This window comes from Botrytis sinoallii, assembly GCF_014898435.1.
Source record: "Botrytis sinoallii strain Bc 23 chromosome Unknown BSIN_002, whole genome shotgun sequence".
Lineage (NCBI taxonomy): Eukaryota > Fungi > Ascomycota > Leotiomycetes > Helotiales > Sclerotiniaceae > Botrytis > Botrytis sinoallii.
Genome location: NW_024066029.1, coordinates 830,536 through 846,485, shown reverse-complemented (window position 1 = coordinate 846,485; position 15,950 = coordinate 830,536). Strand labels below are relative to the sequence as shown.

At 44.4% G+C, this 15,950-nt stretch overlaps 4 protein-coding genes across 4 annotated transcripts; 3 read left to right on the top strand and 1 right to left on the bottom strand.

Moving 5' to 3' along the window:
* The first annotated feature begins 142 nt into the window (after positions 1-142).
* Positions 143-2,450, top strand: EAF02_001432 (uncharacterized protein). Its single transcript, XM_038897480.1, has 3 exons — positions 143-456; positions 527-644; positions 703-2,450. Exons 1-3 carry the CDS (start codon positions 394-396, stop codon positions 2,070-2,072), a joined length of 1,551 nt encoding a protein of 516 aa, XP_038762455.1. The 5' UTR covers positions 143-393; the 3' UTR covers positions 2,073-2,450.
* A 43-nt stretch (positions 2,451-2,493) lies between these two features.
* On the top strand, positions 2,494-6,932 carry EAF02_001431 (uncharacterized protein). The gene is made up of 7 exons (XM_038897479.1): positions 2,494-2,889; positions 3,009-3,087; positions 3,200-4,514; positions 4,567-4,777; positions 4,828-5,756; positions 5,834-6,067; positions 6,215-6,932. Exons 1-7 carry the CDS (start codon positions 2,850-2,852, stop codon positions 6,470-6,472), a joined length of 3,066 nt encoding a protein of 1,021 aa, XP_038762454.1. The 5' UTR covers positions 2,494-2,849; the 3' UTR covers positions 6,473-6,932.
* A 481-nt stretch (positions 6,933-7,413) lies between these two features.
* Positions 7,414-10,855, bottom strand: EAF02_001430 (uncharacterized protein; the record flags this gene model as incomplete). The annotated part of the gene is made up of 7 exons (XM_038897478.1): positions 7,414-7,860; positions 7,916-8,206; positions 8,254-8,916; positions 8,966-10,023; positions 10,074-10,435; positions 10,485-10,705; positions 10,760-10,855. The coding sequence occupies 7 exons, from the start codon at positions 10,853-10,855 to the stop codon at positions 7,414-7,416; spliced, it is 3,138 nt and encodes a 1,045-aa protein (XP_038762453.1).
* Positions 10,856-11,322: 467 nt separating this feature from the next.
* EAF02_001429 (uncharacterized protein) lies at positions 11,323-12,806 on the top strand (the record flags this gene model as incomplete). Its single annotated transcript, XM_038897477.1, has 4 exons — positions 11,323-11,368; positions 11,420-11,574; positions 11,653-12,692; positions 12,743-12,806. The coding sequence occupies 4 exons, from the start codon at positions 11,323-11,325 to the stop codon at positions 12,804-12,806; spliced, it is 1,305 nt and encodes a 434-aa protein (XP_038762452.1).
* Between the last annotated feature and the right edge of the window lie 3,144 nt (positions 12,807-15,950).

The window sequence follows — 15,950 nt, the reverse complement described above, 5'->3', positions numbered from 1 at the left end:
AGCCCCTGCTTTTAATTCCGGCACCAACAACTTTCATCCAATCAAAAAGCTTTCTCCACCAGTCCTCTTCAAAACCTTAAATCATCTTTCACCAAAAGAAGTTCCATATCCCGTACATTCACTAGGTAGGGTAAGGTAAGGTACCTAGTAGTACTTATTTCTCCATTTCTTCTTTCATCATTGATTTGCCGCAAATCTCACAACCATCACTCTTCCAATAAACCACAACTACATGCAATCTTTCCCAAATTTCAGCCCACTTGAAGGAACAGCACATCAACTATCAACAATCAACATCAATCAGGAAATACTCCAAAGTCAGTTGGGATATTACTTTTACGTACTTCTCAATGTTGGGCGATCCCAGCAATAAAGGAATTTCGCGTTTCCGTCATGACCAGTCTTAAGCGCAAAGCTAGTCAAGAGTTAACTCACAATTCGATAGAAGTTATTGAGGTATGTCCAGACCCCCAAAGCCTTATTAGCTTAGGGTTTGCAAGGAGACAGGAGCTGATGTTCTGGTAAGCCGATTCACGGGGACGAAATGTTCGAGACTATATTGGGTTGGTTTTGGGGCGCCTTGGAATGGTTTCGTAGAAGGGTCGATCCATTATATACAGACATGAGCTACAGCAACATTGATGGTAAGTGGTACTACGGTATTCTTATTCCCTGCCGAATTTACTAAGAACTTCTATACAGTAGTCGCAGACGAACATATCCAGAGGGCAGAAGCGAGAGAAGATGGGTCAACCGCGGTCAAGCGGCAGAGAAATAAATCAAGAAGCGACGAGCACCGAAGAACCTCATCACATCAACCAAGGACAACATCAATAAATATGGACCAATCAAAGAGCTTGTCGGAAGAAGAGCTGAGGGCACAGACCGATGCACAATGGATCCCACCAGCTTTCGATGCTCCTACGAAACCCGTAGAACGAGAGGTTATAGTAATTTCGGATGATGATGATGAGGGGGAAAATGAAGAAGAAAGACCAAAGTCGATAGCAGATACGCTACGATCACCACGATCACCTAAAGCTCCCACCATACGCCTCCCACCGATGAGTGCCTTGAGGCGCTCATCCACGGCCACGGTCACTGATGAGAGATCTTTAAACGACCGTTTGGCCACTTTATTAACTTTTGGTGATGAACAAGACGATAAATATGGACCCTCGCCGTTAGCCATCTCGACACGAGCTCAAGAAAAACACAAGAAGGAACGTGAAGCGCAAGAGCTCAAGGAAAAGCAAGAAAAGATTCGAATTGCAAAGGAACGCAGACTGACACGACGAGATCCATCGAACCGGTTAGTACATGCGTTAGACGACAAATGGGAGGACATTGTTTGTGAAGCTCTGGATCGCGCTCGAAAAAATGGGAATTTGCCAATTACCCAATCGCAGGGTGGCACTCCGTTACATTACAAAGATTTTGGAACTCTATTGGGTAGAAATTCCTGGCTCAACGATGAGATTATCAACACTTATATTGAATGGGTGGTGGAAGCTGCAAACGAATTCGCGAAAGAAGAGGCAAAAAAATTTGGGGAACCTGCAGGGAAAGTGCCAAAATTTATAGCACATAACAGCTTCTTTTACGAGAACTTAGATAAGAAAGGCCCAAGCAGTACACAACGTCTGATGGGTAGGAAGAAAGCTCCCGGAGTCTCGTTGCTCCAGGTTGACACGGTGTTTGTTCCTATCTGCAGAGGTAGCCATTGGACTGTTGGAGTTGTACGACCCATGGCTAGAACTATTGAGTATTTCGATAGTTTGCAAGGGTCTCCAAAGACATTCATCAAACTGATGCGAGGGTGGTTGAAATTTCAACTCGGTGCAGATTACAAAGAAGATGAATGGAAGACCCCAAACACTGGATGTACTCGACAAATGAATGGTTATGATTGTGGAGTATTCGTTTGCACAAATGCTCTTTGCGTTGCTCTGGGCGTCAATACTGACTGTTATAATGGGACGGATATGACGACCATGAGAAGGAACATCGCTGCGCTCTTAATTAATAAAGGCTTTCAAGGAGATTTCGCTTGGGGCCGGGGAGTTTTTTAAATTTGCTTTGTGATTTCTGGGACAGGCGTTTTTTAGCAAGGACAAAGGAACGATACCCATTATGTGTTGTATAAAAAATGGCAGGTTGCCGGAAGGGTGTTAAAAGATGCATTTTGAAAGATGGAGTCTTGGTCAAGAAAGAGGAAAGGGAAGGGAAGGGGAAAGAAGAGCCGAGGCAATAACTCTCATTGGATGGATGATATGAGCTGGGGACGATGACTCCGTATGATTGACACGAACACATGCAGAAGATGGCATGGTCTATTCCATCTGATAGAACCTTGTACCTGCTTACTTGTGCTAGTAGGTTGAATCACACATACCTAGTAATAATGGGTTGGGAAATCCAAAATTATATCATAATTCGAAACTTAAATAATCACAAAGCACACTCATAATACCTACTCAACAATTTGAATCCCGTATATCAATATAACCCATGGCTCATGGCTCATGGCTATTATCATAATCATACCACAAACCAACATTTATGTATACAAGCCCCGATTAAAATGCTAACTCCCCCACAAACTGCAGTTCATCCTTCTAGAATCCCCACTAATCTCTTAATAAACCGAAACCCGCTGCTAACCTCGATCCTACAATCTGCAAGTCGTCACTTATTACTCACCTTGTTTGCGACATAAACCAATCTCTATCTTTGTGACTGTCAATCGAATCTACATAGAAGAAAGTTTCAACTCTTGTACACAGAGACGCGAAACAAGTATAAACTTGTTTTCATGCGCATGATAGAGGGCAAGCCTCTAAGATAAGATGGCGATGGCCAAGAAGGCACGGCAGAGAATAAGTTACGGTATGCCAACAGCCCCTGATTTCGTTGTGTGTGATGGTGTCGCATCGAGTCTCCGCATTGAATATGGGAAAGAACAAAAGATCGTTCAGAAGCTAATTAATTGTTCTGCGCGATTATAGTCTTACCACTTGCGAATTCTCCGGGCGGACATAGATTGGGTGTGAATGGTTTGGCCGTGGATAGTGAGCAGTCAATTTTGTGAGTCCTGTGGATTTTGTGTTGCGGTTTTACTTCTTTGGTCATATGTTAGTGGAGTTCTTTAAGAGAAGAGCTATGGTTAGAAATAGGCGCATGGATTAACAGGACAAAGATACTCAGGAGGCCGAGATGGTGCTATTTGCGCCTGGGATCTAAATTTGGATCTGCGACCAAAAGAACCCTCCACCAGTAATCCATTCGACGATCCGCCTTCTTCCGAATCTAAGCCAAAGTCTGCGACCACTTTCAGAGCGCAAACTCAAGCTCATACGCATTGGGTCAATGATATAGTACTTGCGAAAAATAACACGGCGCTGGTGAGCGCATCGAGCGATTTGACTGTAAGGGTTTGGAGACCTTTGGAGAAGGACAGTGAACCGGTGACAATTGGTCAGCATGCGGATTATGTGAAATGCCTCGCTAGTCCTGGCAATACCGCCAATTGGGTTGCTTCGGGTGGTCTAGATCGACGAATTTGTCTCTGGGATTTGAACGGAGGCGGAAAACAACTCGAAATTGAAGTCGGCGACGAGGACACTTCTGAGAAGGGATCGGTATATGCGTTAAGCACTGGAAACAATATACTGGCAGCTGGAGGACCAGAATCAATCGTGCGCTTATGGGATTCGAGAACGGGGAAGAGAATCACAAAGTTTGTGGGCCATACGGATAATGTTAGGGATATATTGATTAATGAAGCGGGCGATATGATTATGACGGCGAGTTCGGATCAGACAGTTAAAGTGTGGAGTATGACGGCTGGAAGATGTATGCATACACTCACGATGCACAATGATAGTGTTTGGTCGCTGTTTTCTGAGGATCCATCGCTTGGCGTTTTTTACAGTAGTGATCGCTCTGGATTGGTGGCCAAAACAGACATCAGAGGTACACTAGGAGAACTAGACGATGGAGTTTCATTGGCGCTGGCGCAAGAAAATGATGGTGTTACTAGAGTTATTGCTTCCGGGGAGCATATCTGGACGGCGACGTCAAGTTCCTCCATTAATCGCTGGGCAGATGTCGATACTGGATCAGATATTCAATTCCCAGAAGCCTATCAGCGTCATCGCGCTACTAGCTCTGCTTCAAAACCCAGGGCGGCTTCACCTCCTGTCACTAACGGACAACCTAAGAAAGAGATTCCTCTGAAATCCATTTTGAGGATTTCAAATACGGCAAGCTTTCCGGCGCCAGCCGTAAGAGATTCGGATTCTGTCACCAATTTCTCGGTAGTGAATGGTGGGGGGAAAGCATCCGAGCCAATTGTGGATCAGGATTTAGGAGTGATTGTTCCAATTCATACATTACCCGAAGAAACTATCGAGGGACAACATGGTCTGGTGAAGCACAAACTTTTGAATGATCGTAGGAGGGTTTTGACTTTAGATACTGCTGGAGATGTGCTATTATGGGATCTTCTCAAAGTAGGCAAATTTTTCACAAATGGCTTTAGACTGAAGACTAATCATAAAATAGTGCATGCCTATCAAATCTTTCGGAAAATGTCATCTCGAAGATGTAGAGCCGGAAGTGAATACAATGGAAGCCGTGGCGCCTTGGTGTTCATTGGACACTAGAACTGGTCGATTGGCTGTTGTTTTAGAGGAGTATAATTGTTTCGATGCGGAGATGTATGCGGATGAACTAGAACTGAAAGATGACATTGAGTTTAGAGAAGATCAAAGAAGTATGTCTATTCTTCTGGGACGGTGGAGGTTTCAAGCTAACAATTCATAGTAAACCTCGGGAAGTGGATATTACGGTATATTTTTTCTAGACTGGTTGATGAGCAAATTAAAAAGGATGAAGCCTTCCGCGCCGAGCTTAATGAAAGCGTCAAGGCAAGACGAGAAGCCAGTCCACCGACCTCCATCATCATACCCAATGCTTCTGTAACTCCTTGGGATCAGCAAGGTTCCTTGACTCCGCGAGCAAACGGCACTCATTATCCTGCCATGACCCCTGGAATGGGTATTGGTGTTGCCACTCCTGGGCTTGGCAGTCATCTACCTTCTGTGTCTGAAGATGGCGGGCCATTGGATAAACGAGGATCACAAGCAAGTCGGAGCTCAGCGGAAAAGCCAGACTATTTTGGAAGCTCAGCGATCACAAACGATCCTCCCAAACAACCAGTTGTGACAACAAGCGACAGTCAAGAGGCTAAATCTCCAGCGGTAGATACAGAAAAGGAAAACAATGGTAAGGATAGCAGCAAATCGTTTGGCATGAAGTTTCGTAAAGGAATGTCCTTCGGGACGAAGAAACTTGGTCGTTCATCTTCTACTACCATGGATAAACCAGTCGTACTAGATGACAACAAGGACAAAGCTACAGACGAAGGATCGGAGTCTTCGGAAGCAGGTGATAAACCTCCTGCCGAAAAAGAAGTCGAAGATAATTTCAATGGTACGATACAGAAGATTCGAAACGAATATGATAGATTACTCGTGGAGAATCCGGCTCAAGAAGTTGAGACTTGTATCACGCCTAGCTTACCACCTGAGACACCAGTGCTAAAGATTCCTGGTGGCACTACTGTTATCATTCAAGAAGAAACGAGTGGTGGTGTTAAGGATCTGTATAGAGGCAGTGTAGAGACGGTGGGTGTAGATGCTGATCTCATTGCCGAGAAAGCTCCAATGTGGTTGGGCGAACTACTCCTAAAGGTATGTATCTTCCTCTCCCTGTTCAAGCTCACGCTTTGTGTTCCATACTCCCAGCACCAAAATCTAATGACCAACAGAACAAAATTCCACTCAAAGATCCCGTCAAAGTCTCATTCATTCTTCAGCCCTACCAAGATCTTCTCCCCTCTATCGCAGGCCCTGACGGCAATGCGAGACTCAATGCAAATCGTATGTTGAGGGTTAAGAAGATTCTGGCTTATGTGGCGGAGAGAATCGAGCCGGCAAGCGAGCAGCCGAAACCCGAGGTCATGAAGCCGGAGGATTATTTGGATTTATATTGTTATGAACAGGTTTGTCTCTCGTCCTTTCTTCCTATACATTATCTTTTCTGTCAGACGTCATTTCTCTAGATGCTCTCAGTGAGATGAGTTTCCGATATTAGCTGTCATAGTCGACGATAGAAATAGGAAAATAAGGCTAATCTACTACTCAAACAGAAACTTCCCATAACAATGTCCCTTGCTACCCTCCGTGCACACGTCTGGAAGGGCGGTGCGGATGTATTGTTGTATTACAAGAGCAATGGAAAGAGGACTATCAGATCCGAAAAGTTTATTCAGGAAAATGGGAATGGCGAGCAGAGTTCTGGGGATGCTGGAAACGGAACTGGAATTACTGGTGCCGGAACTGGTGCCGGAAATGGTGCTGCGGCGCCGGTGACCGGAGGTGGAACTACGAGTTATGTTGGGCCATAGATGCGAGTTGAAGTTGAAAACGACAATGCAGAAGCCGCGAAGAGAGGAAATGGAGAGGAAAGAAGACTCTTGGTTATACACGTATGGCTGGCGTGCTAAGTGGTGTTCATTTAGTATAACAAAAGGTTAGGAGTAGTGTATGTATGGATTGGTGAACGAAAGAGGTTTGAAACCTCTTTGGCTGGAAGGAATATAGTAGGCTATGCTATACTTGATAGTTGGAAGCTAGATGCTCGAATTTAGGAGTAAGATTTAGGGGTGAATAACATTCTTATACTTCTTATCTATTTGAGATTGCGGAGATCGCAGAAGTTTTGATGTCGGATCTGTGATGTTGTGGGATGAGTGTGATGATATTTTTCGTGGCGTTAGGATACTTGAAAGTTGATTTTGCATGTTTGAGTGTAGGAGTTGTGATAAGAAGTCAAAAATTAGTGAGACATTTCTATATTCTTTGGCAAGTGGCGTCAAGTATGGTTAACTGCGTGTGATGCTGAAACACATTCCGGGGGGAGACAAAAGGGAATTGCTACTAATTTTCCATTAACATCAAGATGATCAGTTCAATTTTATGGCGATATATAAAATAGGATTGTTGAATGCTTGATTTCTGTATTCAATTTGTATGTAGTATTCGAAGCCATGGATGGGTGGGAGGTAAAGATGGAGGAAATCAGCAATGCTGATCTGTGCCTGGAGTTTAGCTATTCCGGTTCACAATTTGCCTGAAAGCTTATTGAAGCTGGGTATCGATTACATGTTCAAGACTACGAGAGACGGCTATTGGGAATGTGAAGAAGTGTGTACGTCTTCGAATTGGTTTGGTTTTGAGAAAGAAGTCCACCTTACAACACCAAATCTTTAGATTCTCTATCTTTGACCACATGCCCGCACCGTCTCTCCATCAGATTTGCAAGAAAAGTTTATCGTGACGTCAGTACCTATGTAGCTTTTTGCACAAACTCATCTGCCAACCTCTGTAAATAGAATCCTCGAACATCCGTAGGCAGACTTTCAAAAGACTTGACAATCTTAGCGATATCTTGTCTTCCTTTCTCATAAGCTTGGAGATCGCGATTACCATAAACATCCTTGCCTGCCGCATATCCATTTCGGAGATTGCGGAAAAAGACATTGACAGCGACGCTCATGCCAGAAGTAGGCGAGGCAGTGTGTAGCCAGAGCGAAGGGAGAAATAGTACATCGCCCGGTTGGAGTAAGACTTCATGTGGGTGCGTATGCGATAGGCTAGGATCGCTGAGGTTTTCGAAAACATTTATATCCGAGCTTGAAGCACCGGGAGCGAAGTCGAAATGTTTGACATCGGAAGGTGGGAAGAGTAAGAGGCGTTTAGAGCCCCTGACTTGGCAGAGAACATTGGCCATAACCTAAAGACGTTAAGACTTGAGTTTCATCTTTTGATTTAGCGGGGAGAAAACTTACATCATAATGTAACCACATATTCACGGGTCCGGAGATACGTAGCGGGGAGCTATGTGCGTTATCCGTAACGGACGCTAATTCTGGAGGCAGTTTAAAATCCGCGGAAATCGCAGGATAATCTTTCACGATATCGGCAGGGAGTTCTGATGCCTTTTCCGCAGATAGTGAACGTAGATAGAGCTTTTCTCCCTTTTCTACCTCGTCTAAAAAGCAGCCAAACTTCTTTGTGACATACGCGAAGTTCTTCGAGCTAAAGTTCATATTCTCTGATGATGCTTCATGCACAACAACCTATAAGAATTAAAGACAAATTATTAGGAGGACGGGTGCAAACTTACCTCTCTATCCGCACCAACTTTGGCCTTCAAATACTCAGAGGTCCATTCTTGAGTGCAAACACCGATGTCGAGGCCTTCAAGGATGACAGGCTTGCTGGCGTCAAGAATCTTGTCAAACTCTACAGATGAATCGATCTTTACCCGTGGTACTTTAACCAGAATCTGAGTTCCTGGAACCGAGCTTGAGAGACTAGTAGGAGTTGATTTAGGAGGAGCAGCAGCATCGAAAGTATGCACAAATTTCCATGGCGCACACGAAGCATCGTTCGTGGCATTTTCACCGGACTTGGAATCGCCAGAGTGTTTCGTGGTTAACGTATAGCAACCCTTGTTCCAGAATGTTCCAAATGAAAAGCATACTGCTGAACCGCCCATGATTATGATATTATCGCCATTGGAAATTGCAGAAGTACCAATGAGAAGCGGCCGCGGCTCAAAACTCATCGATACGCTTGAGCAAGAGAGCCCGGCTCTCGTCATATCTTCGATACTACTGCTACATACCTCATGTGAAAGGGGCAATAGAACATCTCTGACAATACCGCCTACAACAATGATATTGCCTTGGTGGATCAGTGCTTGTGCGCCAAAGCGAGCAAGAGTTGCCCCGTTTTCGGCCTTTGTGCTGGGACTTCCAAGAAATTTGAAAACGATGCAAGGTTGCTGCTCATGTCAGCTTTAAAGATCAAATGTAACTAAGTGTGAGGCATACCTTTCCCGTATGTTGCGATATACTCCATTCCCAAACCTCTTCTTGGACTAGTCCATCTTCAGCTATGCCACCAGCGATAACCCCAAAACTTGACCCTGGAGAATCAGATGGTAATAATTTAGGATAGATAACAAGAGAAGAACCAATGGTAGGTGATGGCCGCTCGTTTGAATCTGTACTGCATCTCACCCATCCACCCTGTCGGCTCCAGATCATGATATCATCGACCAGAGTTCTTGAAGTACTTTTGCCACCAATAACCATCACATAGCCATTGCCAAGATGGACAGCAGAATGTCGATATCTCGGCTGAGGAAGATCATCAACTCTCTCCCAAGCGTTTAACCATTTATGGTACACCCAGCAGTCCGCTATAGAATTATCTGGCGACGTTCGGCCACCAACTAATAGAGATCCACCATCGCCAATTTCAGTGATAGTGTGGCACATGCGACTTGATGGCCATGAATGAGAACCTTGGTAGTCGAATGAACTGAAACCATGTACATCTGTAGAGTACACGTCACAACTGCTAACTCGAGTATTGAGACCCATGCCGGAAAAGTTACCAATGAGATCTTGGCCCTTTTTCTCACTTTTTAGAAAGAGTGGAGCGGCAAATCTTCGTTGGCCTTGAGCTTTTGGATACTCAGAATATATACTTTCAGTGTAGCTAGTCTTGAAGCCATCCAAGTTTTGCTTAGAGCTCTCCTGGATCGCTTCACGACTCTCTCTACTCACATTATCTGCGACGAGTAATAGATAATGACAGCCAAATAAAGCAAACTCTTCCCACTCGTCGAAAGGTTCAACGCTGTCCAAAGCAATCCTTTCACTAGAATCTAGAAAATCTTCGGCTCCCCAAAGCTCCCATAGATTGCGAACTAATACAGATGGCCACCCTAAAGAACGGAAACGTCTGTCTTGCGCCGCCACAGTTGGGTATTTCTTGCAGGCGCCTAAAGGTGTACCGAGCTTGTCAAAGTGTGCCATCATTGTTTTTGCAAACGGATGACTTATTTCTTCTGGAAGTAATTGCTCTAGAAGACAGAAACGAGCTAAAAGAGGTTAACTTTACAACCCTGGAGAAGATAGGAAATGATTTTACCATCGGGAAGTTTATTTGCCCATTGTATCAGTGCATCTGCTGCCTCCGTGGGCATATATGTGATTGAAACCTCTGCTGTGAACAAGAATGAACATTTCTCTATATCCACAACTTTTGATATAGTTTCTTCAAGCCGCTTAAGATCTCGCAAGTCACATCCCAGTTGCAAGTACTGATCACTACTGAGCAATATGTCTCCATTTTGAATGATATTCAGATTAGTGAGCATGGAATTGAGCTCTGGTGCGTTTTGTACCACCGTTTGCTTCTTGATCATTAAATCTTTGTAATCGATATCGATGAACTTCACACCTTGAGAAGCAGCAGGATATCTACTCATACATTGCCATGGAAGGGGATCACTTTGGAGCATCAGCGAACAGTGTGTAAACCCGAGGTTTTAAGACCTACTATCCGCATCCCAGATTGATAACAACCTTTTGTTTTTCAGACTTCTGCTCCAGGAACTGTTTCACTACATGGTCTATGGCCTTCATACGTAGCCAATACCCACGATTTATAAGAGGGGATCGCCTAAGGGGTTTTTTGACGAAATAACGAAAGAAATGTGGTTCATTTGGAAAGTAGAGACGCTCAACACTGCGTTTGGAAACAATACTGCTGTTATTGGTCTAATTTTCATTAACATCCACAGAAGATAGAGTTTTTCCAGTGTAAAAACTTACACCCATGATTGAATCATCAGTTTTCTGGGCTTTGGTCTGCCCAGAAGATTTGGAGACTTTCGCTGGGCGACGCCCATTTTGTATTTGGCCTTCCATGATTTCAAAAGATTTCTCCCTTACCTATAATAAATCGAAAGGTCTCACAAACTGCTCAAAAGTCCTCTGGCAAAAATTTGATACTGGAACTTCAACGGCTCTGACATTTTAGTCTAGCGGCCGAATTACCGAGATTTAGGCGGCGAACCAGCTCCCATTCCTGGAGCTCTTTGGAGAGAATGGGAAACAACCCCGCGTCCCTCAATAACTTCCTTGAAGTCGTTTATCGAGGCATCAATCTTGAGATTCGAAATCAAATGTGCAGCTCATACAAAGGAACATCAATTGCTACAGCTGCGCTGTCTAGTTGATCTTGAGTGACATCCGCAGAAGAGCCATTCCTAATCCTCAACCAACACCATTGTGACTACCAGTCAACCCTGAAGCTTGCAGCGCACAGTTCTTGCATTATCCTAGAGAAACATCGTCGCGCATATAATCGCTTTGGGGCCTCCTGATTTGCAGCCATGAATTATGTTACGTTCAACCAGGATTACAGCTGCCTGGCAGTTGGTTGGTGTTCTATCTGATCCAATACCGATAATTACTAATGCCTCTCATCAGGAACTGCCAAAGGATTTCGAATATACCACACCGAGCCATTCTCGAAGATATTCACGGGGGACAATGAGAATGTAACCATAATCGAGATGCTTTTCTCGACGTCTTTGGTGGCCATCAAGCAGTCACCCAGACATATTGTGATTCAGAATACCAAGGTACGGTTTGAGATCAAGGTTATCATATGTTTTGGGAGCTCCGAGTATCACATATGCTGACCATTTTTTTCACTGCAGAGAGGTACGGTAATATGCGAACTTACATTCCCATCTGCGGTCTTGGCGGTGCGGTTGAACCGAAAACGATTTGCCGTGTTGTTGGAGGAGGAAATATACTTGTACGATATACAGAACATGGGTCTACTATACACCATTTCTACGTCAGCAAACCCCAACGCCATATGCTCTCTATCCGCTTCTTCTGACAACTGTTATTTGGCATATCCACTACCAAAGCCCAGGGAGGAGACTGGAGACAAGAGACCAGCCCATGCACCACCGCTCTCTCCATACGTTGCACCGACATCCGGAGAGGTTCTCATATTTGACGCGAAATCATTAAAGGCTGTAAATGTTATTGAGGCACATCGGGCGCCACTGTCTTGTATTGCATTGAACAATGATGGGACGTTGCTGGCAACCGCGTCAGAAACAGGAACCATTATTAGGGTATTTTCGGTACCAGATGGACAGAAGCTCTACCAATTTCGAAGAGGCACTTATCCGTCATCAATTTTTAGTCTATCATTTAATATGAGCTCTACGCTGCTCTGCGTATCTTCAAACTCTGATACAATCCATATATTCCGTTTGGGCGGGCCTGTTACTGGTTTGCCGGAGTCCCCACGATCTCCCGGCGATAAAGATAAATGGAGACGATCCCGAAGTTTTGATAGTGAGAATGGGTCTCCTCCAGCTGGGATATCACCTGGCAGTGAAATGGCAGATGTTCCTATAGAAAAAACCAAGTCTAGTGGCACTTTTGGAAGCATGATCAGGAGATCCTCGCAAATGGTGGGCAAAGGTGTTGCTGGAGTCGTTGGAGGATACCTACCCCAAGCTGTCACTGAAATGTGGGAACCAGCGAGAGATTTCGCTTTCATTAAGCTTCCAAAAGGAGGAATGGGAGTTACTCCCCGAAGTGGTCCAGTCAAAAGTGTTGTGGCAATGAGTAGCAGTAGTCCCCAAGTAATGGTAGTGACGAGCGATGGGGGCTTTTACATTTACAGCATAGACATGGAGACGGGAGGAGAGGGAATTTTGGTTAAACAGTATTCGTAAGTGAAAATCCTGTGATTGATTTATATATTTCTAACCACTTCGGCAGTGTCCTTGAGGGCGACGACAGTCTGGAGCCACCGCCCATTAATTATGTGAGCTACCGTACCTAGAGGGTGTATATTTAATGGCGTTTTCCCATCAAGCTTTAGCGTGCTTTTTTCTAATTTTCAGTCTTTAAAACTTTCAGCATTATGTTAGGTGTTTCTGGTCGGTCGTTTTCGGTACTAGGAGGGCAAATATTGACCAAGCTTACGAGCCGTCTCTCATCTCATTGATCATAAAAATTAATAACAAACATCATTACAATCTCATCTCGTTGTCATCCCTAGTAACTCTTATCGTCTTTCGGCCAAATGCAGCAGGTTGACAAGTTTCACTTACAAAATGGAACTTAACACGGAATATGGTTCAACCACCTTTACCTGGGCTAGAGTAGAGTGGAGTGGTAGAATAGGGCTTGTTTGAGTATTTCGCGCGAGAAGGATTCAGTGACAGGCATGGGTTTTGCTGCATGAAATTCGAATCGTCGACGGATAGGATAGGAGAGCAATTCCTCCGTACCTTTCTGTGCCAATGTAGTTGTAGCCCTGTCTACATGTGTATATTCTAGAATGGATCGTACATGGCCAAAATTCCAGTATCCCCAGATTACTCATTGTCCAGGCCTTTTGTGGCATGTGATTGAGGTAAGATGAGATGAGACGAAATGGGATGGATTAGGATGAAGCGCCGCGTAGATAATACTATACATTAGATCGCGTTTCAGGGCACGATTTACGAATACACGATGTAGGTACCGTACCTTACAGAAAGACCCTAACAGATCGTACATCGCCTATTTTTGTGGTACAGGATTATTTGGTGGTGGCGATGGGCCTTGAGGTTGTTGTAGTGGTTGCGCAAGAATGTGAATCCTTTCGTTTAAGTTTAGATGATAATTTAGCGTGAAGAAAAACGGTTCCGGAAGGAGTCTCACCGCAGAGAACTACCTACTAGATAGAGATGGATCAAACCGATGGGTGTCAAACTGAGTTGAGATCGGACATGTTACCCGGGGGGCCTTTTTGTAGACAGATAGAGCATGTTTGGCATTTCTTGCCTTTCTGTGCGAATACGCAGCAGTATGTAGGTAGGTATAGTGTTGTTTCGAATCCTTTGATGTGTGGGTGATTAGATGGAGGAATTTCTGGATTGGGTTGGATTTGATTGGATGGTGGATTTGGAATCCTGATAGCCCCAAGGAGAACTTTTTGTTTTAGATTCTTTTTTAGAACTTGATTGCTGTTGTTATGATCAAGGTGTCAATGTTCATGTGATCTATGTCTACGTAGGTGATGTTGCATTCAGGGGAGGATTTTCGGAATTGGTAGAAGGGAATGGAAGCCCCACCACAGCCTCGGCGGAGTGCAGATGGAATTTTGAAATTGTAAGTAGAAAATTACTTATGGGGGTTTTGTAATGAATATGATTAGATGATTCTATCTCGTGGTTCCTCCGTAGTTTACCTGCACATGCAGGATATCGAAGCTCGTTTACATGATTCATGAGCAGAGGCTGAACATTAACCGCGAAGTCTGCCTCCTCAAGGCAGATTTGCGGTATCAAAGTATCGAGCTTGAGTATGGAGGCCAGCTAAAAGAAGCAGAAAAAAGAAAAGAGTCATCAATCAAACAAACACGGGATGTGTGATTGCATCATTGGCATATGATCATCTCAGGTCTATTCTCGATCTCACGAAGAAGGTACCGGTCGTGGGGCCGTCATCACTTCGAATAGACCAACATGGACGAAACCCAGATGTATCATTGATAAATATAGATGTCATTCATTATTCCCAAACAAAGAGATATGCATGGCAAGGAGGGATTTTCACGTACGGTTACTTGGTACATAGTAATCTACCCAAGGGAAAGTGTAGCATTGCATCGCGTGTATGTGTGCATCTGCATCTCTTCCATAATCACACAACATCGGATGGCCCCAAGACTTGGTTTTCCTCCCCCTCGTCTTCCTCCATCTACTGACCTTCTCCTGCTTGTACTGGCCAGTCGGGTTTGAAAAACTTCAAGGATCTAAGCGCTGTCGCAGGAAAAACACATCCGGCTAGAAGCCGTTCTCAACCTATGGGATTTATTTGGGACGAACTTACAAGGGTTGGAATTTCAGTTACAATAGCCAGGGTATGAAGCTAGATCAGTATGGGTGTGTGGGCATTTTCTCGGGGAGCACAGGCAGACGAGACGACGAGGTGTGGATGTTGGAACGAGATCGACTCAATGGCTAGGTGTAAGAAGGCTGTTGATGGGTCTTAGGCTGTCTGACATCTTGTATATCATCACAGTCATTGCGGTAGGTCAAATTTAGACATTTCCAAAAATGGGATTAGATGAGCGGATGAGCAGAGAAGATGGACATCTAGTCAAGTAACTGTTGGATTCAAACGTGGGAATATGGCATTCACCGTCCGGTTTCCATGGGTCGGGATTTGGTCATTATTATTAATAAAGTGGAAAATTGTCATTTCGGTCCAACAGCCTCTTTTTTAATAGAGTGCGATCCGACCATCAGAGTTACATGTACCCATCCGGTCCCAAAAAGATCTACATGCTTGTTAGCCTAGACCAAAAATTCGCACGGTCGATAATTAGATTGGCAGGGCAGGCTAGTTAGTATGTGGGAACAACTGGCCCTATGAACTCGGTTGCAAACTTAGGCTTCTGACTGGATCGAAAGTACGAACATACGGACCCAAGTAATTGGGAGGAAGGAAAAGAAAATGAGTTACATCCTATCGCGTGAATGAAGGGGATCAGGAGGGGAGCAAATGTACTAAGCAAATGGCTCTATGATGCAACGACAATCCGCAAATCGTTCCAAAAGGAGTAGTAGATAGAGTGAAAGACTGAGGTAATCATACTGATCAGCCAAGATCTTGATAATACTTCGATAGTTGTACCGGTCTAAGCCCTCTGATGCACTGATCAAGCACACCCGCAAATCGACCTAAACGAGCTGTCCCTTAGCTGTGTTGGTGGGAGGTCAAAAGACATAGCCATTCAGGGTCATGCTCGGTAGCCTGTCACGTACAAAATATACAAAATACAGTGGCTTGAGTGACCTCATTTTTCAACGAGTTTTATTGCAGCTAAACCAGAAGTGGAGGATCTATTGCTGCTTCAACTCTCGAAATCTCTTGAAATCATACTAATCTTATCTAGGGCAGAGGCAGCCGAGACAATCTGTTTCCCCCATCT

Bases quoted from the DNA above. Each gene is read 5' to 3' on its own strand.
- EAF02_001432 (XM_038897480.1), top strand. From the start codon at position 394: ATGACCAGTCTTAAGCGCAAAGCTAGTCAAGAGTTAACTCACAATTCG. The intron at 457-526 runs GTATGTCCAGAC...TGTTCTGGTAAG, and splicing joins ATTCGATAGAAGTTATTGAG to CCGATTCACGGGGACGAAAT. The intron at 645-702 runs GTAAGTGGTACT...ACTTCTATACAG, and splicing joins GAGCTACAGCAACATTGATG to TAGTCGCAGACGAACATATC.
- EAF02_001431 (XM_038897479.1), top strand. From the start codon at position 2,850: ATGGCGATGGCCAAGAAGGCACGGCAGAGAATAAGTTACG. The intron at 2,890-3,008 runs GTATGCCAACAG...GCGCGATTATAG, and splicing joins ACGGCAGAGAATAAGTTACG to TCTTACCACTTGCGAATTCT. The intron at 6,068-6,214 runs GTTTGTCTCTCG...CTACTCAAACAG, and splicing joins ATTTATATTGTTATGAACAG to AAACTTCCCATAACAATGTC.